The sequence below is a fragment of the Rhinopithecus bieti genome, unplaced genomic scaffold (assembly GCF_001698545.2).
Source record: "Rhinopithecus bieti isolate Rb0 unplaced genomic scaffold, ASM169854v2 scaffold_74731, whole genome shotgun sequence".
In the NCBI taxonomy this organism is placed as follows: Eukaryota; Metazoa; Chordata; class Mammalia; order Primates; family Cercopithecidae; genus Rhinopithecus; species Rhinopithecus bieti.
This window is the reverse complement of record NW_016827918.1, coordinates 186,663-209,300: the sequence shown is the minus strand read 5'-3', so window position 1 is coordinate 209,300 and position 22,638 is coordinate 186,663. Positions and strand designations below refer to the sequence as shown.

At 37.2% G+C, this 22,638-nt stretch overlaps 1 protein-coding gene across 1 annotated transcript; it reads right to left on the bottom strand.

Moving 5' to 3' along the window:
• Nucleotides 1-203: 203 nt before the first annotated feature.
• SEC22B (SEC22 homolog B, vesicle trafficking protein) lies at nucleotides 204-22,277 on the bottom strand. The gene is made up of 5 exons (XM_017864167.1): nucleotides 21,876-22,277; nucleotides 14,263-14,372; nucleotides 8,216-8,376; nucleotides 5,397-5,543; nucleotides 204-2,173 (listed from the first exon to the last, which is right to left on the bottom strand). Exons 1-5 carry the CDS (start codon nucleotides 21,948-21,950, stop codon nucleotides 2,019-2,021), a joined length of 648 nt encoding a protein of 215 aa, XP_017719656.1. The 5' UTR covers nucleotides 21,951-22,277; the 3' UTR covers nucleotides 204-2,018.
• Nucleotides 22,278-22,638: the final 361 nt, after the last annotated feature.

The following is a 22,638-nucleotide window of genomic DNA, read 5'->3' as shown; positions in this document are numbered from 1 at the left end:
CTCTTATAAAGAAAACCAGGAGCCATATTACGATATTCTTGTTCTCTAATTTTTCTGCCACCCTGATCTTAAACCACTTTCTTCTTCCTTTGTTGACATTTACCCCATCCCTTTCTTAATTAGCCCAACAAAATTAGAGAGAAATGTATCTACAAAGGATGTATGTATATAAATTAACTAGATAATAAAACTTCACACTTAAGTGAATATTCTAGAAGTATTTATTTCATTGCTGACCATTAGGTTGCAGCATGCAACTCTCAACAATGAGCTGCCCCTCTCCACTCCTATAGAAGCTCCAAATACTAGGGTACCATTATTTAGGCTTTCAGCCTTTCAAAGGCTTTTATTATCAACATCATCATTACTTAGGCAGGAGCCTTTTAGGGACTTAAAAGCACTTATTATCTATAAAAAGTAACTTCATATTGCATGCACAAAATTCCCAATTGGCAGATTCAGGTCCATAAAAGAAAAAAAAATTCTAGTTCTATAAATTATCAGGAATAAAATAGCATTCCTCCTTGCCTTGTTATAAGGAAATAATATTTTTTTCCTTACCAGGAATCAGGATAGTATCTTTGAGGATCCCTCAGGGTTATAAAATTGCTTACTGGTTAAAGTTTTCGCCAAAGATATTAAGAAATAAAAAGTTCGCTCATTTTCCTGTACAATTTAAAGAAATATCTGCAGTATGTACAGGAGTTTTACGTTATATTGTAGACCCTTGCGATAATATTTAAAAGGCCTATTTTCCCCATTAAAAAATTCTACCTCAGAAGGTAAAAGGAAATCCCCATCATCCCTGAGCAGAAAAGGAAAAAATCATGGGTACTTTAATTAGTTAATAGAAACCACTGTAAATGAGTTATCTATCTCTAGAACATTCTCATTGAATTTACATGAACCAAAACAGGAATGAAGTGCTCTCGGAGACTTTTTCTCACGTAAATGTATTTAGTAGTTTGAGTAGTTGATCTGCAAAGACTTTAAATTTACTTAACTACATAAATGAATATTTTTTATTTTGAAATTTGAGAATGTCCTAAGAGGATGTCTATAGGACATGAAACTACTGGGTGCAGGAAAATTGTTTAAATGTTAGCAAATTGTGGCAGGAGGAAAACAAACAGTGGAGAAAATTGTGGTAGAGAAAGTAAAGAAGGGGCAGGAGAAAGCTGTAATTATAACCTGGGCCTTCCTTTCTTCTCATGAAGCCAGGGGCCTCATCCATATCCTATACTTGGTCTTACACTAGTACAAACCAAATGCTGCAAAATAAAAGTAATAATGACCCAGACTAATTTAAGTATTTTGTTTAAGGAGTAAATGAGAGAAACATTGTAGCTTCTTAATTGAAGAGTGCTATAATTTCAAGGTATCTTAATATAATTCACTTAACCCTAAAGCAATTGTGCAATAAGCAAATTATAAAAGGAAAACAACAAAGGTTAACTTTCGACAGGGGCCAATAGACAAGATCTGTGGAGCACAGCAATTAACCTTCACATACTGGAGTCTTGTTTAAAAGGCCATCAAAAACTCAGATTATTGAAAATCACAAATGTCACCAACAAAAGGAATGTTGATTAGAGTCAAAAAAAAAACAAAAAACCTTCCCAAAGGACTGCCTTCTTTGAAGGAATTTCAGAATGTTGCTAGCACAGGTTGACTAAATCTCATTGATGGCTCCATTAGAGAATAAGAATGCCCCAGTCAGTGCTGTTTTTAAAATGCACTGGAAGGGAAAAAAACGAAATAACAATCTACTGTTCCCTAACATATATGGCTTAGCACCCAGAGAAAGCCTCTGCCCCCGAAACAGACTTTCTACATAGGGTTAAGCTTCATTAAATGAGGTGTAACCTTTCATTTTCAGGACATCTGTTTTCTTTCAAGGTCTTTAGAGGCAGAAGTTCCACTTGGATTCTAATACACATCTCTGTGAGCTCAGTTTCCTGAAAATATACACCTACTGGGTTCTAGGTTCTCCCTTACCAGTGACTGTATTCATTATTTCACAGCCACCAGAATCGGACATACACTATTAACATGATGAAAAATACAGCTACTGCTGCAAGTTTGGCATAAGTGGAACGCATGTTCAAGTACTTCGCATCCTGGCGGTATTTCTTGGACAGACTGGACAAATTGTTAGCCTTTGAATCCAATGCTGTCAAAGAGGAAAAAAGGAAAACATTAATTAGTCCTTGGAAGTATTTTGCCAAAAGTATTAAGGCATTAAACATAACCAAAATGAGCAGCACTGCAACAACCATGAATCTTAAATCACCATTTTTATTTTAAGGCTAACATTGCATATACTAATTGATGATCCTGAAACACTGTAAAATCTATAATACAGTTTAAAATCATCAGATCAGATTATGTCTGAATTTTTGAGGCTATATAGTAAGGTGGTTAGAAGTGCAGGTTCTGGCCTTAGACTCTTTGGTGCAGATATCACCTGTACCAGTTATGTGACATTGGTCAAGACATGTAACCGATTTAAAACCTAGTTTCTTCATCTATAAAATGGGGATAATAATAGTAACTATGTCATAAGGTTGTATGTACATGAGATTGCCTGTAAAGTGAGCAACAATGCCTGCACATGATAAATTATAATAATTGTTACATGTTAATAATTACTATCTTCATAATCTTCTAATGGTCTAAATCATATTCTCTTATATTTTGAAAAATGATAATGATAATCTATGTAAAACAAACTCAGATAATCAGACAATTCAACTAACCAAACACAGTCTTAAGCTATACTTCAATGATGACTGCTAAACCACAAAGTAAAGACTACTATGAAGTAGCTATCAGGATTTATATTTCAATAGACACAGGAAAGTTGTAACTAAAATACAATAAGAAGTACTACCAAAAAAAAAACCCAAGTAAATTAAGCTTTTTAGCATTTTCTGGCAAGTTTTTTCACCCCCAAGGACATTTGTAATGTTATCTTCTTATAACAGTTAACTAAGCACTTAGAGAAATAGCCAGATAGACACAAGCTAGACCAGATTAAAATATAGGGCATATTTGAATAATAAACACAAACTCTCCATCTGACATAATAAATTCTGATCAAACTTTTCACTTCTTTAAATTTCAGAAAAACTATTTTGCAATCTGATTGTTTCTTCCTTAAAGAATGCTTTTGGAATATTTGGAGTTGCTTAATAGAGACTGGTTTTGATTGGGAAACATGGCGTTACTTAATAACACAGGCATGACAGCCACGTCTGAATTAGCAACTGATCACATGAGTAAGAAAAACATCCAGCCAGGAAAAAAGAGTCAGGGACTGAGAAATAACCATGACAATGCATAGGGCATCTTTTTACAGAGTCTACAAGAATATACACTCCGCTGGACAGGGATTTTAAATTACTGTGTTTGCTGCTATATCCTGAATGCCTAGAACAGGGCCTGGTATATAGTTAGTGCTCAATAAATCTAAATCTGCTGAGAATAACTCAGCAGAGGAACAATTATTAGACCATGTGAAACAAGTCATAGTTGAGAGAATTTATACATGAACATTTTGAAATACAGGATAACATAAAGACAAAGCTATTGCTTAGAGAAGTCATTTAACAAATATTTATGTTACAGGCACCCTGTGAAGTGCTGAGGATACAACAATGATCAAAATGTACATGATCCCTGCCTTTAAGGAATTTAGAGTCTTGCATGAGTGATACAAGAAAAATTCCTGTGCTAGTCTACTTTATCCTATATAGGAATTGCAAGTCTGTATGACAAAAACTTACACACTCACTCACTCGAAATTTGATATTTAAAGAGTGCGAAGGTAAATGAATAACTGCTCACTACTCACAAAAAAGTTAAAGTTTGTAGTTCATAATAAAAGAAAACTCATTTACTAATGAATATATAGCATGGCTGAATTCAAAAATACTTACTAAGGAACCTATTTGTGACCATTACTATGGGCGATATATAAGAAGTATGTGAAACAGATATAAAATATGTAAACACTGTATTTAAAGAGCTTACATGTCCACATTAAACACTTAGGTAATATTTAAATATCAGGTAAATATACATATACTTTTAACCTAATTTTGCCTAATTACCTACACTTTTAAAATTATATAAAGGGGTGGGTGTGGTGGCTCATGCCTGTAATCCCAGCACTTTGGGAAGCTGAAGTGGTTGGATTGAGCCCTGGAGTTTGAGATCAGCCTGGACAACATGGCAAAACCCCATCTCTACTAAAAAAATACAACAATTAGCCAGGCGTGGTGGTACACGCCTATAGCCCCAGCTGCTCAGGAGGATAAGGTGAGAGGATCGCTTGAACCCAGGAGGTGGAGGTTGCAGTGAGCCAAGATCGTGCCACTGTACTCCAGCCTGGGCAACAGAACAAGATTCTGTCTCAAAAAAATAAATATATGAAATTATATAAAAATATTTAATTATCCAAATATGTTTACCTGCTTTAATATAAATATTTAAATATATGAAATATATATTTATGTTATATGGAAATATATTTAATATATATTTAATATGTAAGTTAGGTATTTAATAAATATGTATATTTAAGGTAAATTAAGTAAACACACATACATGTAATATGTTTTAAAAACACTATGTTGCTAAGTGCTTTAGGAGTTTAAAGTACAGAAGAGATTAATGTGATACAGGCTATAAGGATCAGAGAAGGCTTCTTTAAAGAGGCAGTTCTTATGCACGTCTTGTAGAACAGGTCCAGCATTAAGGCAGAATAGACCACTAAGGATAGTGAAGAAGCTGGCGTGGCTGCAGCAGAATGTTTGTGAACTAGAGAATGATAGACATTTGCATCCTTATTTTCCATATATAGAGCACAATACCCTACAAATAACAAGCTCTCAATAACAATGGCTGACTGATGGAAAAATAAGTCAGACTGGATCTTATCTTGTAGTTCCAGATTTAAAAGTTTTTCAGAGAGGAATGCCTTGATGAAAATGGCATTTTATAAAGATTGATCTGGCAGCAGTAAAGTCTCCCAAAGAGGCTACTCTAAAAACCACTGCAATAAATTGTTGACAATTTTCTCTCATTCTTTTCATTTCCCTTAACTTATACAGTGTTTCTGTATATAATTTACTGAATTTTGTGAATATCTTAGAAATAATCATTGCTTCTAATATGGATGAGTCCTTTACACTGTTCCAACTCAACAAAAACTAATCACGCTAGAAAAAAAACACATCATATTGGAAGCATTGTAATGTAATGTACTTCTGGGAGATAAATTCTTAACAGTCCTAGGTAGAATCTAACAGCATAAAAGGCACTGCAAAATGAGCTATCCTTGTCTATGGAATGAGAACCATTTCTTCATAAGACTCATTGCTTTTAGATACCTGAGAGTGCTTCTCCTCGTTGTAACACTTCTTCAATATTGGCCACCATGATCCTCTGCACATCTTGCAATTCAGTGTTGATGGAGCCTAGGTTTCTTCGAGCACGACTGTCAATGTAGAGCTTCTTGGTTTTTTGAATGAAGGTATCTAGAATGATGAAGAAAAGTGACCATGAACAATTTCTTTCACAGCCATCGAAGTACTGAGGTAGGAAATCAAAAGTTCTGAGTTGGCCAGGCGCGGTGGCTCACGCCTGTAATCCCAGCACTTTGGGAGGCCAAGGCAGGAGGATCATGAGGTCAGGAGATCAAGACCATCCTGGCTAACACAGTGAAACCCCGTCTCTGCTAAAAACACAAAAAGTTAGCCGGGTGTGGTGGCACACGCCTGTAATCTCAGCTACTCGGGAGGCGGAGCCAGGAGAATCACTTGAACTTGGGAGGCAGAGGTTGCAGTGAGCCGAGATCACGCCCCGCACTTTAGCCTGGGTGACAGAGTGAGACTCTGCCTCCAAAAAAAAAAAAAAAACCAAAAAAGTTCAGAGTTTATTCCTGGATTTGCCACTGTCCATGGTTAACCAAACTCTTGGTTGAATATCAAAACCTAGGCTTTTGATTTCTTCATTTGTAAGATGTAAAGGTACAACTAGATGACCATTCAGGAGAAATGTCCTTTGAATTTCCTTTGAATTAGAAGTATTTGCTATCTAAGGCTGCTATCAGAAGCCTTAGAGAAATTAAGACCCACTATAGTAAGCCTTTCCTGAAAACAGAAATTTTCAAACAGTATTCTGAGGATCCTTAGGGTTACTTAACTCTATATATTCCTTAAAAGGATGCTGGTAACACTCTAGCATTGTTACAGCCTAACATGGCAAAAAGGGTTCATGATCATTAAAAAGCTGAGAAACATTACCTTAAAGTATTTTCCCTAATATACATTCCCAGTTTCATTCCATTCTAAAACCTCAGGTAAAGCAAATATGTAATAGGGAGCTTTCCAAAATACCAATATAAAACTGAACTGAAGTCTCGGCCAGGCACGATGCCTCATACCTGTAATCCCAGCATTTTGGGAGGCCAAGGTGGGTGGATCACTTGAGGCCAGGAATTCGAGACCAGCCTGGCCAACAAGGCAAAACTCCCGTCTCTACCAAAAATACCGAAATTAGCTAGCTGGACATGGCGGCATGCACCTCTAGTCCCAGCTATTCAGGAGGCTGAGGCACAAGAATCACTTGAACCTAGGAGGCAGAGGTTGCAGTGAGCCGAGATCATGCCACTGCACTCCAGCCTGGGCGACAGAGTGAGACTCTGTCTCTAAATAAATAAATAAAAACTGAAGTCTCATCCATCTTTTGCTCATATCAGTATTTCTCAAAACTATAAGAAGAATGACTTACTATTAAAGATATTTTCAACTTTTGGCAAAAATCTTAATTTAAGTGTGCTGTACCCCTTTCATTTGCCTCTTTAGATCTCCTCTCTGCCCTCCTGCACATTGCTTTCTGCACTGGGAAGCTGACTGGGATGAAGTGCCTCAATAGACTCCTTGCCCTGTGCCAGTTAGGTTCAGGCAATGAAGAAGCCCCAACAGTAGGGAAGAAGGACAGACAGTGATGTCAGGGTATTTATTCCCCTGGCTTCTTTCAGAGAAGCAAGTATCCTTCTTCTGGAAGTATCCCTCTACCAAAAGTTACTGCTCCTCTCAAGTTGGGCTTCTCTAGAAATTTTCTCCTTTTCAGTTTCAGAAACTGCTCCTTCCCCTTATATATTCAGGCCTAGAGATGGTAACAACCAGTATGCTACTGGTCCGAGGTTATTGTACCTTAAAATTCTCCTACAGCCTATTCATATCTTTGTATATAATCCCTTAAGCTAATTTGGGTGTGCCATCTATTTCCTGTATGACTCTGATACATTTGTCTTATTTTTGAGGGAGGTTTACGGGACTATTACTGCCTACAAAAATAAAATTTGAAAAACTGGACATTATATAAAGCAGCACTTGGACAGTGTACAGTTATGAAACACTAGAGTGTTTTTCCAAAGCAAGATGACCCATTTATCTAGCAAACGTGAAACACTTCAGAAATTCTGAGACAGTAAAACTAATTTCTTTTAACTCAAAATTACAGCAATATAGCCTGATCCTACTTGTTCTCACTTCCTGTACTTATTGTACTTAGGACATTTCCTTTGATCCCTTACCATCAGATACTTTACCAGGTCTGAGGTGACTAGTCTTTCTATAATTCTTGTACAAATACAGACACCTATGCTCACTATTCCTGAATGTAGTAAATATTATACTATACTCCAATACCATTGCGTACCATGTATCTTCTATGTCTTTGTCTTGTTTTGTTTTTTAATTAGAGGATCTTATTCTACTAAAAGAAACAAAACACCATTCTTTCTGATTTCCCAATTCTGATCTCCAAAAATGAGCCTTATTATGACTGTGAGTCTGCGGACTGGGGTAAAGAAGAACTCAGCCATTATATGCCAATCAAGTAGATCTTTAGGCACAGTTCCTGTCACATGTGACTCTAATGAAGAATCAAACCAAATAACAGAAAAGGGCAAAAGGCAACAACTTCTATGGGGGAAAGATCAAAAGACAAGAGAAAATTGCTTTTCAGAAGGAAGCCTTAGTCACTCAAAAGACAAAAGAAGTGGAATGGAAAAGGAAGCAGAAGCTAAAACTTCAACAAGTAAACATCAGAAAAAAATGTATCAATATTATAGCAGTGTAACAAACAGCTTCTCCATACTGTTTGCTCCCTTGATAGAGAGAAGTGAGGGGCAAAAACTTACCAAATTCAATAAAGGAATAGGGTCGGGACACAGTGGGCACCTTCTTCCCATGCTGTTCATCAAATTCTGAGTGCAAATCTTCTAAGTAGGCAAAAGCCAACTTCTTAGGGAAGGCAGCTTCACATAAAACCAAATAACACACCCCCTGCTCAATAATGTAGCTGGTGAGACATAAAAAGCAAGACGAAGTTGTCTGTAAAGTAACAGTACTGACAACAGGTTAAAGTAGAATCTCTGTACCATGCAAACTTTTTAAAAATCTAGCCTAAACACTCTAAGGCTGGCTAAATGAGAAAGTCAATTTAAAATCACAAATCCCTGGAATCAGAAAGCAAACATCTTCCCATTATTAGACGTATATTCTTTTTTTGTTTTTGTTTTTTTTTGTGTTTTTTTTGAGACAGAGTCTCGCTCTGTCACCCCGGCTGGAGTGCAGTGGCCTGATCTCAGCTCACTGCAACCTCCGCCTCCCGGGTTCAAGCCATTCTCCTGCCTCAGCCTCCCGAGCAGCTGGGACTACAGGTATGCGCCACTATGCCCAGGCTGGAGTGTAGTGGCATGATCTCAGCTCACTGCAAGCTCCGCCTCCCGGGTTCACGCCATTCTCCTTTCTCAGCTACTGCTGGGACTACAGGTGCCCGCCATCACCATGCCTGGCTAATTTTTTGTATTTTTAGGAGACGGGGTTTCACTGTGTTAGCCAGGATGGTCTTGATCTCTTGACCTCGTGATCTGCTCGCCTCAGCCTCCCAAAGTGCTGGGATTACAGGCGTGAGCCACTGCGCCCGGCCTATTAGACATATATTCTAAAAGGAGTATTTAGACATATTTATTATATTTTTTCATCCATTAGATAATTTTGTTTGTTTGTTTGTTTTTTGAGACAGGGTCTCTTTCCATCACCCAGATTACCCAGGTTGGAGTGCAGTGGCAATGATCTCAGTTACAGCAACCTCCGCCTCCCCGGTTCAGGTGATTCTCGTGCCTCAGCTTCACAAATGGCTAGGATTACAGGCACCCACCACCACACCCAGCTAATTTTTGTATTTTTAGTAGAGATGAGGTTTCACCATTTTGGCAAGGCTGGTCTGAAACTCCTGACCTCAAGCGATCCACCTGCCTCAGTCTCCCAAAGTGCTGGGATTACAGGTGTGAGCCACTGCACCCAGCCCATTACACAATCCTTCAACTAACATTTTAAACTTTTATTTTAGCTTGAGGATGTATACGTGCGGGTTTGTTACCCGGTTATATTGCATAATGCCGAGGTTTGGGGTATGAACAATCCTGTCACCCAAGTACTAAGCATAGTACCCAGCAGTTTTTCAACCCCTGCCCCCTACTTCCCTCCTCTTCTAGTAAGTCCTCAGTATATTTATGTCCATGAGTGCCCAATGTTTAGCTTATAAACTTATGAGAACATACAGTATTTAGTTTTCTGCTCCTGCATTAATTCACTTAGGTAATGACTTCCAGCTCCATCCATGTTGCTGCAAAGGACATGATTTCATTCCTTTTTATGACTGCATAGTATTCCACGCTGTACACGTTACTACATTTTCTTTATCCAATCCACCACTAATATGTACCTAGGTTGATATCTTTGCTATTGTGAATAGTGCTGCAATGAACATGCAAGTGCATGATTTTTGGTAGAAAGATCTGTTTCCTTCTGGATATAAACCCATTAATGGGTTTGCTGGATCTAATGGTAGTTCTGTTTTAAGTTCTTTGAGAAATCTCTAAACTGCTTTCCTCAGTGGCTGAATTTACATTCCCATGAACAGTGAATAAGCAATCCCCTTTTCTCCACAGCCTCACCAGCATCTGTTGTTTTATGACTTTTTAATGACAGCCCTGTGACTGTTGTGAGATGGTATCTTATTGTGGTTTTGATTTTCATTTCTCCAATAATTAGTGATGTGCACTTTTTCATTAGTTTGTTGCCTCTAGTATGTTTTGAGAAATGTCTGCTCATGTCTTTTGTTCATTTTTTAAATGGGGTTATTTATTTTTTGCTTAATACTTAAGACTTTTTCTTGAAAAATTCACAGTTGTGACTCCATCCACCCTTTGATTCTACATGGTAAACTAGCATACAAATATTCAAACTCCAGCCACAAAGAAAAACAGTAGATCTGGAAATTTCTGTGGATAGAAATGTTAGGTTAATGACAATGTTTACTGGGTACAAGACTAATAACACTCCTTAATTTCCAGTCCAGGAGAACTCTGTAATCAACTGAAACTTTTCAACAATGAAACTGACTTTCTTTTGTGATAATGAGTTTCCATGCACTCTGGAAGGTGCTATATGATTATACGTCTGAGAAACTCTTAGAAAAATGTTAGGCTACTAAGTGGTTTTCCAACTTCTTTTTAGCCATAGTATACATACACACACACAAATATATATATTTATATATGTAATATGTATATATAAAAAGCAAAACTTATATTCAGAAGGCCAATGTATGTATCAGATAAAATCAGAAGTTCTTTAGTTTAAGTAGGAGTTTGCAAATATTTTCTCCCATTGTGCAGGCTGTCTCTTCACTGTGTTGTTTCCTTTGCTGTGCAGAAGCTTTTAGTTTAATACAGTCACATTTGTCTACTTTCTTTTCTGTTGCCTGTGCTTTGAAGTCTTTGCCATAGTCTTTGCCCAGGCTCATGCCCTGAAGCATTTCCCCTGTTTTCTCCTAGTAGTTTTATAGTTTAGGGTCTTATGTTTAAGTCTTTAGTCTACTTTAAGTTGATTTCTGTATATGATGAGATAGGGATCTAGTTTCATTCATCTGATGAGGAACTAATATCCAGAATATACAAGGAACTCAAACAACTCAACAGGAAAACCAAAAATAATTCAATTAAAAAGTAGGCAAGGAACAGAACCGGCATTTCTCAAAAGAAGACATGCGAATGAATGGCCAAGTATATGAAAAAATGCTCAACATCACTCATCTTCAGGTAAATATAAATAAAAACCACAAACCACAATGACATATTATTTCACCCCAGTTAAAATGTCTGTTAAAAAGACAAAAGTCAATAAATGCTGATGGGGATGAAGAGAAAAGAGAACTTTTACACACTATGGAAAACAGTGTGGAGGTTTCTCAAAAAACTAAAAACAGAACTACCATACAATCTAGCAATCCCACTGCTGGGTACTTCTCCAAAGGAAAGAAACTCATTATGTTAAAAACGTATCTGTACCCCCATGTTTACTGCAGCACCATTCATAATATCTATGGATAGATAATCAAAAGAAATGTCCATCATCAGAATAATGGATTTAAAAAGTGTTTTTTACACACATACACACACACACACCATGGAATACTATTCAGCCATAAAACAGAACGAATTTCTATCATTAGCAGCAACATGGATAAATCTAGAGGACAATACGCTAAGTAAAATCAGTCATGCACGGAAAGATAAATATGGCATGTTCTCATTCATATGTAGGAGCCAAAAAAAACTTTTGAGCTCATGGAAGTAGAGAGTAGAACTGTGGGTATTAGAAGTGGGGAAAGGTAGAGAGAAGGGGAGGATGGGCAGAGGCAAGTTAATGGATAAAAAACACAACTGGATAGGAAGAATGAGTTCTGGTGTTCTGCAGAACTGTAGGGTGAATATGGCTAGCTATATCTTACTGCATATTTTCAAAAAGCTACAAGAGGGGATTTTGAATGTTCACAACACAAAGAAATAATAAATGTTTGAGGTGATGAATATGCTAATTACTCTGATTTGATTACACATTGTATATGTGTATTGAAATACACTCCATATCCTATAAATATGTGTAATTATTACATGTCCACTGAAAAAGGAAAAATTTTAAAACATAAGGAGGAGTTTAGGGGCCCAAAGCATTATATATACTCCCATCCTTGCCCTTTCTATGTGGCTCCTGAAGCATCCTAGGGCTCCATAAAGTATAAAGACTATTATATGATCCATCAGGCCCCTTAAAATAATGTTAATAATACAGCTGTCTTATTCCTTGCTTGGGCACCTGAAGTAACTGGTCTCTTTGCTTTTAGTCTACACCATCTTCTATACCATCAGTTTTATTCCCAGAGACTACAGATGACCATATTACCCTGCTTACAAAATCTAAGGGCTCCCTAATACCTACAAAATAAAATCATACTCCATGGTATTATATTTACAGCCTTTCAAAACAAGTGTAAGCAACATTCTATTATATATTTTAGTAATCCAAATGGCGGATTGTTTTCCAACATGCTAGGTTCTTTAGATATTTGTGGACTTGTGCTTATATTGTTTTTTCTAACCATTAATGCTCTTTTATGTACCTGGAGAAATCCTGTTCATTTTTATATGTTCAATTCTACCATTATTTTTTCTGTGAAACTTCTTTATATATACTCCCCTCCTCTGTCCCGTTTCTTCAAACTTACCCCCGACAAATGGGAATTTGTTCCTTCCTTCTCTCTGTTCCCAAAACATTTCATTTAAATCTAATTTACAGCACCTTTTCATTTAAGATATTATAGTATACTTGTTTGAGTATATGTCTCTCTCTGTACTAAGAGAACAGCTTTAAAAGATAGTGACATGCCGGGCGCGGTGCCTCACGCCTGTAATCCCAGCACTTTGGGAGGCCGAGGCGGGCGCATCACGAGGTCAGGAGATCAAGACCACGGTGAAACCCCGTCTCTATTAAAAATACAAAAAACCAGGTGGGCGCAGGGGTGGGCGCCTGTAGTCCCAGCTACTCGGGAGGCTGAGGCAGGAGAAGGGCGTGAACCCGGGAGGCGGAGCTTGCAGTGAGCCGAGATCGCACTACTGCACTCCAGCCTGGGCGACAGAGCGAGACTCCGTCTCAAACAAACAAACAAACAAACAAACAAAAAGGTAGGGACATTAAATGCAGGACTCAATATAAGGTCTGACAAAGAATAAACCCCTAATAGCTCTTGCATGGAAATAAAGGATGTTATGAGATTATGAATGTCTAAAGGAATCAGGCAGAAGAAAATCTCTTCTCAATTCCATGAGAACTTTCTTAGGTCTTTGTTCCCTAAACCATGGTGAAAATGAGGATACTAGATATTAAGTGACTATATTTTTGGTGTTAAAAATTCTAGAGTTCTAGAAAATATTTCAGATATAAAATTAATACTTTATAAAACATAATGTCCAACATTTTCTTAGCCAATTGCCTAGGGTTTTATTTTGTTTTGATGTACTTTTACTTGTCTTTTGTAGGTAGAGAATTTTGTTTTGTTTTTTAAAAGTAAACAGCAGCCTCCTCCCTGGCCCAAGTTACCTTACTATCTAAGTCCCTAAAATAGCAAAGATTATTTAGCTAATCCGTTTTTATTTTCCTCTGATGCTCTTGTACTCTGTTCCTTTTTAATCCTTCTTATTTTGTCAGCTTCAAACTTGGCATGTATTAAACATTAAATACCAATTATTTGTAGATAATTTAAAATCCAATAATGTTCCTTTGAGTCCTCTATCAGCTATATCATTGTCTAACCACTGATTAAAATGCTCTTCTCTTCTATAATTTTCTTTTTTCAAAATAATAGTAACTAATATTTATTGACTCTTCCCATGTCTGTCAGACAAGATGCTAAATAATACACGTGGATTCCCCCACAATCCTCTCAAACCTCCTATGTTTATTTTCACTACTTTACAGAGGAAACTGAGGCTTAGAGAAGTTATGTGAGCTGCTCAAAGTTACACTGTTAGGAAATGTTTGAGCAAGGGGACTAACCTACACATATCTAGCTCCAAGACAGTCCTGAAGCAAGAAGTTATCTATTATTGCATGATGGGCACAGCATTCATTAGACACATGTTAACAGGTTAAATTACTGTAAACATGTTGAAAAAAACAAACAAGATGTCCGTTTTGTAGAATTAGAGCCAGAGAAGTTGCTTCTCCCAAAAGACTACATTTTTAAGTAATCTTTACTTTTAAAAAATTATTATTTTTATCAGGCATTCTGTTACTGTATTTCACACTTAAATGATCATAAAGAAATCAAGATTATACTCACTGAAAAGTCATGGCTCCTGCTTCCAAGGTACATCTGGTAGGGGACTGTTCATTCAACTTCCGAAAGAGTTGCTTAGCCTGACTCTGATACTGTTGAAGGTCCCGGCCAGACTGAAAGAAGACATCTTCATTTAAGAATTTTCCACAAAAAGCTGTATCAATTAGTGAGAAGCATCATATTATGAGGACACTCTGAATGAGGTCCTTCATTTACAGGTAAGTAAGATTCATTTTAATGAAAGAAAGACAACCTACTTTCAGAGTACAGAGGAAGACCTAACCCCTACTTCTTCAAGATGACTGCATTTGTTATTTGCTAAGAAGCAAAAGCATATACCTCAAATACACTTAGAGCACTCTTAACTTTCAATCCAGTGTTCTTTCCACTGTTAGGACAGTACTCTCCTCCTAACCCATTTCATTTGCAGTTACTGGCACAGAACTATACAGCATATGCTATACTCAGGGAAAATCCTAGAAACAAGATTGATGAATTTCATTTTTATGTTGGATATTCAGGAGAACCTTCCACAAGTGTTACAGTTTTGAGCATTTAAACAAAACTAAATGTGTGTACTCATAACTGCAAATTATTATGAACACTTTGACTGCAATTAGGCAAAAATGACCAAGAGTAGACACAAAGATTAGGATGTCAGATACCCTTTACTGAATAAATCTATTTGGTTCCCAAGTTTGGACAGCAAAAGTTTGAATATCGAGGGATATATGCAGACAAAAATGAAAATAACAGCATTCAGATGTTATAATTACTGGCAATATTTTCCTGAACAATTTCTAACTGATTTTACAATTATTCTTTTAAAAAAGAGGGGGCAAATCTATTGGAAAAATAGCAGTGTCATTTCAAAAGAAGACAACCATGCATCACCAATCTACTAGATCCAACAGGGAAAGGAAGTGCCTAAAGAATGGGAAGCAAATAGACATTGTTTATCCATCCACATGTGGGGAAGGGGAGCTTTCTGCCAGCTATCCAGTTATAGTCTGAATGTTTGCTGGTATCCCCCACAAAATTCATGTTGAAATCCTAACCCCCCAAAGTGATGGTATGAAGAAGTGGGACCTTTGGGAGGTGATTAAGTCAGGAAGATAGAGCCCTCCAGAATGCGATTAGTACCTTTATAAAAGAGACCCCAGAGGGCTAGCTTGCTCCATCTACCATGTGAGGAAACAGCCAGAAGGTGACATCTATGAACCAGGAATAGGCCCTCAGTAATCTGCTGGTGCTTGATCTTCACCTTGCAGAACTAGAAAAATCAATTTCTGTTGTTTACAAGCCACCCAGTTTATGGTATTTTGTTATAGTAACCCAGACTAAGACACTGCCATATGATGCAAAGACATAATTCTATTTTGGAATTATTTATTTTACATAGAAAGAATAGCCTCCCTTTGGCAGATATTTAATAACTAAATATTTAAGTAGAAAAGTATTTATGCTAGGGTCTCCCAGGATCTGAGGTCTAACTTTGATAAAGTACAAAGTGATATCTTAAAATTGTAGATATTGTACTGCTAAGTTGATAGTAAAAACAAGGAAGCAATAATAAAATGATAAAGTGGCAGATCAGCAAACGTACAATTACAGGATAATAAGATTCTAAGCTATATATAAAAATGGTGAACTGGAAATTTTTTTTTTTTTGAGGTGGAGTCTCACTCTGTCGCCCAGGCTGGAGTGCAGCGGCGTGATCTCGGCTCACTGCAACCTCTGCCTCCTGGATTCACGCCATTCTCCTGCCTCAGCCTCCTGATTAGCTGGGACTACAGGTGCCCGCCACCATGCCCAGCTAATTTTTTGTATTTTTTAGTAGAGACAGGGTTTCACTGTGCTAGCCAGGATGGTCTCGATCTCCTGACCTCGTGATCCGCCCGCCTTGGCCTCCCAGAGTGCTGGGATTACAGGCGTGAGCCACCGCACCCAGCCGGAAATTTCAATATGAGTAAGAAGGTGAATAAGCATGAGGTGAACCAGGGGAGATAGGCAGAGTCCAGCTGAGGTACTAGTTTGTAGATTTATCTTGTTTAATACCACTGTTATGGCAATAATTTGTTTTATTGACATATATTTGTTACATATTTGAGAAATAGTTCTATATTAACATATGTATGTCTGTACGTATATATGTACAGTTTTATATATTAAACAGTACTTTATAATAATTATATTGAAATTATCATATTAAACAGTACTACTTATATGGTCAGCCAATAACAGTGAATACTGTCATATACTTTTAGCCAATAAGAACTAGTGCACAATATTCTATTTTCCTAAATTTGAATGGTACTTACCAATCTTTTTGTTTCCCCAAAGCCATTCTGAAGAGATCTGAACCCACAAGAGTAGATAAAAGGGATGCAAATAATGTTGGGAATGCTACTAAAGTGCCAAGAAAGAATATCAACATAGATCTGTGATTTTCAACCTTGGCTTCACAATAGAATCACTTGGGGAATCTCAAAAATAAAACTATTTATGCCCAGTCTCCACCACCAAACCAACTAAGTCAGCATCTTGGAGGTGGGGCTGTGACATCAGTATTTTTTACATAACTGCAACCACCAGTGTTAAATATAAGTTTTTTGCTTAAAAGGACTAGTTGAAGAAACATGGAAAAAATTGTCACTCAGATTGGTACAAATCCTTTGACTTTACAAGAGGCACTGTAAACATTACTGTAACCTGAGAGAAAGACTAACAACTGTATCACCTAATGAGAAACTGGCCAAAAGCATTCTGCAATTTCAGGAATTTGCAAACAGCAATGTAAAGACTGCCAATATACAACACTGGGGATGTACTTATAGGGATTATGGTATGCCAACCAACATCTTACCATGCTGGTTCAGTTAGCATTAGAACACAATGCTAGCACAATCTTCTTGGTTAAGCAATACTCTTTCTGGCATATTCATATAATGGAATACTATGCAGCCATTAAAACAATGCTGTATAGAGTTTAATGATATGAGAAAATATTCATTAAATACTGTTAAGTGGAAAGAATTAGGTGAAACAGTCTTACGATATTACCTATTATTTAATGTTATACACACATACATATGTTTAAGGTCATCCACCAAAATGGATATAATTCGAGTACAGATTATAGCTAATACACACTGTTAACATTTTGGTCATTTTGCTTTTATGTATTTACTGACCTTTCTCTAATATGCACAAATTAATTTTGTAATGTGAAAAATCATTCATTCATTATGTATTTGCATCCAGTGTATTGATTAGATGCAATTCTGATCTGTGAACTTTTAAGAAAGGCAAGATGAGGCTGGACATGGGGGATCACGCCTGTAATCCCAGTACTTTGGGAGGCCAAGGCAGGTGGATCACGAGGTCAGGAGTTCAATACCAGCCTGGCCAAGATGCTGAAATGCCATCTCAACCAAAAATACAAAAATTAGCCAGGTGTAGTGGCAGGCGCCTATAATCCCAGCTACTCAGGATGCTGAGGCAGGAGAATCATTTAAACCTGGGGAGCAGAGGTTGCAGTAAGCCGATATTACACCACTGTACTCCAGCCTGGGAAACAGAGTGAGACTCCATCTCAAAAAAAAAAAAAAAAAAAGAAAGGCAAGATGGAATTAGAAAAGATTCTTCAGAAATGACCATATGAAATTATTAAGTGTTCACTTTCTGCCAGGCACTGTTCTGAACATTTTACATTATTTAACTCGTTTAAACTTCATGAGGTGATTAGAATTATTAGGCCAATTTTTTACTTGAGAAGTCAAACTTTTTAGACTCTAAGCTAAAAAGGGAGGAACTAGGATCTGAAAGCAGGCAATCTGGCCCTGGACCCCCTACTCCTAAGCATTATGCTATCCGAACTCTATAATTGAAATTGTTTCAATAGTAGATCCAACTTTTAGGTGAAGTCTTACTATGTAATTCTAATTCATTGGAAATGCTCAAGAAACCATGGGGCAGCTCTGCTCTGGATCTCACAAAACAACATAACCACTGTTTTACATACTGACCTTTAGTTTGCTTTCAAGATCAAAGTCACAAAGGGCCAACAGTTAGCCAGTCCACCTAAAAATATTTAGATGTCCTCATTCTGTTTTCTACTTCATCTAGAAAAGATTAATGAAATTTGTATATGATATAATTATAAGATATCTATTAGTAATCCAATAATGCAGCGGATTGGAATAATTGGAAAAACTGTGAAACAAATTTGAGGTTATCCAATAGCAAATTTAGGATATGGATCTATATATTACAAAAGGTAGAAGGTAGTAACTTGACACACAACCACAATACTTTTTGGTGCTGTCACCTGGGACTGCTGAACAACTAGTTGTATCAAATAATAACTTTTGCCTTCATAGCTCTTACCATTTTTAAATACCCACTGAACTCAGCTGGTCAAAGACCAGCAGCACCAAGAATCAACTACTTTCCTCTAAAAGCAATTACAGTTAAGTGGATTAATCAACCCTCAGTGATTGGGAGCGTGAGACTATTTAACTGTACAACATGTTATCTGCTTTCCTGGAGCTTCTTGCTGCCTATTTGGTTAGATCTAATACTTTCTTCAAGTCTGGACTGCCCTTCACGATGCCAGAGGAAAATGAAAGAAAATACAATAATTTTGAGGCAGAACAGAAAGGTAGATAAAGAAATTGCAAAAATCCTAAAAGGAGAAACGTACCATAAAAGGAATGAAGAAAAAAGATAAACAGGATATCAGTTAGGGAGTCCACATTTGAGAAGAAAAGCTCATCTCTCTTCCTGCCCTAAGTCTAAATTTTCAGTTAAACCCAGAGGAAACACCCTGTATAAAATACTCTGTCTACATTATTTTGTGAATTTTACTCTCTATTGTATTATCTGAATATCCATCTTCGGTAATACGGCAGGTTGTACAGGCACCCAGTAAATACCTAAAATATGATATCTATTATCAGTATAAATATTGAAAGTACACTGATAAGAAAACAAAAACAAACAAAAATGAAGATACATTGAATTATTTGGTCTGGACAATTAAGGTGCTTAAATATAAAACTGTTAGGTTGAGATACCTGTTTATTAAAAAGTTATTCCTGGACTCCTAAGAGGTTAAGGCATCATGAAAAGGCCTTAGAACAAGGCAGTAAAGTACAGTGGTTAGGCACTAAAGCTCTAGTCGACTCAGACAATACTTAATAAAAATCACTGGGACTCAGTCGGGATGATTTTGCCCCCATGGGACATTTAGCAATGTCTAGAAATATTTTTGTTGCCACACAAACAAACGAAGTGGGGAAGGGTGGTGGTACTACTGGCATCTAGAGGGTAGAGGCCAGGGATTATTGCTGGACCTCCCACACAATATACAGGACAGTTCCCAAGAACAAAGAATTATCCATCCCCAAATGTCAACAGTGCCAAGGTGACAAACCCTGATGAAAAATTTCATTATGCCACTTATTAGCTGAGTGAATTTAGGCAAGCGATCTATATTCTCTAAACCTCAGAGCTTCCTTATCTATAATTGGAGATTTTAATAGTACCTATTCTAATATGGTAGTATGAGGATTAAATTTAAAAATGTACTTTATAGGCTTAGCACAGTGTTTGGTATGTAGTAGGCACTTCTATAAATGTTATGTATACTATTAAAATAGTAAATTAAGTCTAAGATTCAGATTTTTACAGACATTAAAAGTTTAGGCAAACTTTATTATTCAAAGTCAAAACTCCTAAGGGAAAATATTATGGCACTACAATCACAAAAATATTTGTGTGTAAAATTTCTTTCCTTGTCAATTAAACAAAGCAATCCATCTTGATAAACCAATATGAAATCAATACCAAATTTAGAATTAACAGTAAATCAATTAATTTTTCAAAAAGTATCACGTCAGAGAGTAAGGGCCACTAATATGAAGTAGACTTTCGAGTTCACTTTGTATTCTTTGCCCACACTGGAATTCAATGCCATAGTTTAAAAATTGACCAGATTCCATCCCTGCTACCCCCAACACACACCCACCCACACTATAGGAAAACTATTTTTTAGTCAAACTACACATCCTTCAAGGATATTTCCCTACACTATCTACTTTGTTCAAATCATATTCCTAGGTTCACTGGAACAATTACATTCCTTCTGCAGGATGGTCCTAGAACATTCCTGAAAAACATTTCACATTAGCAAATCAGGGTATGTTAAATTGTTCACAGTTTATTTCAAAGATTAGACTTTGTTTTTATGTAATGAATAGAATTTATTTCACTTAGCATGACCTGCCACTTTATTATCTGTATCACCACTCTCCTAAAAGTGAAAGTAAATGTATTTCCAAATCAAACCTAAAAAGGCATATAACTAAAGAGAATAGTTCCTTACTACTGGATCCTACTGTTACCTTAATGTCATACCTTCTGGGTAGACTTTCCTGATTTCCTAAAACCAACTTAGATACATTTTCCATGTTCGACAAAACCTTCTTCCTTCTCCTTAGCAGTTAAACTACATTTTAATAGTATGTTGGTTATCTGATTTTTCCACTAGACTGTAAGCTCCACAAAGGTAGAGACTGTGTACTCTAACCCCCTGCATTAACACTATGCCTGGCACATTTGATGTGCTCAATAAAAATTTTTTTGCATTAATATATGAATGAAAAGTCCAATAGAAGAAATGTGCAACCTATTTTTTTCTATATCTCATCTTTTTTTAAGGCTCAAGGTTTTAAAACACTACTTAGACTGTATGAAAAAGTAAAATAAAATTGATCACTTTAAACAAATTATATAAATTCCATTGTCAGTTTTGTCTTCAGAACCTCCCAAGCTTGCTCCAGAAACTTGTCTTCAGAAATTTCCACTGTGATTCTAAAACACAAAACAGCTTTTTTTAAGACACCTGGAGTTATTGCTGTTTTCAATCAATTCAATATATTTTTGAGCACCTACTAGCATAAAGCAGCCATTGTAAAAGGTATGAATAACACAGAGATGATTCAGATCCGTCGTTTGCCCGCTAGGAAACTCAAGTTATTGAAAGACAAAAAAATAAGTTACAATGTATTGCAGGAATGTGGTACGGCGTATTGGAGAAGGTGGGAACTGGGAATAATCCTGAAAGAATGTGCTGTACTGAACTTTTAACAAGTGCTTTTATGTGGCAGTATTACCTCACCCACTTTCAAAAGATGTCAGCAAGCTAGGTCAAGGATCAGGTGCCACGTTATAGAGTTGAAGAACTTGGCTGATTTGTCCCAGGATTTATCCGTCAGCAGTCCTATTAGCAGCAGAAAATTAGAAATCCTGATTTTTAACAAAGTCCCTAAAGAGTCAAAGAACACTGGGTGATCACAATCAACCAAAGCTATCACTTCTCCAGAGCGTTTTTCTAAAGAGAAACAGGTAACACAAAAATCTGAACTCCTCCTTCAGGAAAGATTCCTCTCACCGGTAGTCTCTCCCACACCAAAAGATAAAACAGCACTTCAGAGAGGTCGGGAGTGCCCGGGAAGTCACAAAGGTCTCTCGGCCCTAGGAAGGAATCCGATGCTGAGGGCAAAGCGCGCTGGCACAGCCTTGGGGTCGCGGGGATCTAGTAAGCAGCTCACCTGTTCGTCCTCCTGCATCGAGGCGGCCAGCGGGAGCCCGTCCGCCACTCGGGCGATCATTGTTAGCAACACCATCTTCACAAATTACAGGGATCCAACACTGGCCCGGAAGGCCGTTGGCGTCGTCCTCACTTCTTCCGCCGCGACAACAGTTATTCCCTATGTCTCAGTTACCGGAGATCCAGCTGCTTGCGTCTCCGCTTCCCGCTGAGGTGGCCGGAAACAGCGCAAGAGCTTTCCACTACCGGTCCCTAGAATTGGCTTCCCTCAGAGAACCACAACTATCAGAACACTGGTTCCGCGATCTGCCCTCCACCTTCTTAAACTTCCAAGGTCTGGCTGGCTTTTCTGAATTTGGGGCTTCGAATAAGCCTCGCCCTTTTAGGGGCATTGCACCCAAGCTGAATCAGAATTTTCTAGTTCCTGAAACTAAGTCTTGGGAGATAGCTGGGAAGGAGGGTGGGAGTTAATGGGTACTACCCATTGACCATTAACCGTTAACCATGAAGGGTATGTAAAAAAAGGAAAACCCTGAAAAGTAGGCTATTTTCATATTTTTTTCTATTTTCTATGTTATATATTCTATAAAATTTTCTATATTTATATATTTCTGAACAAAGATTTTTGTCTATTTTTGCTTGTTTGTTTATGCGGCATCCCCACCAGGCTCCTTAAATAGTTTATGGTGAGAAGTCAATAAATATTTGTTGTATGTGTGAATAAATGAACAAGTACAGGACATCTTTTACCACCTAGGTCAGTC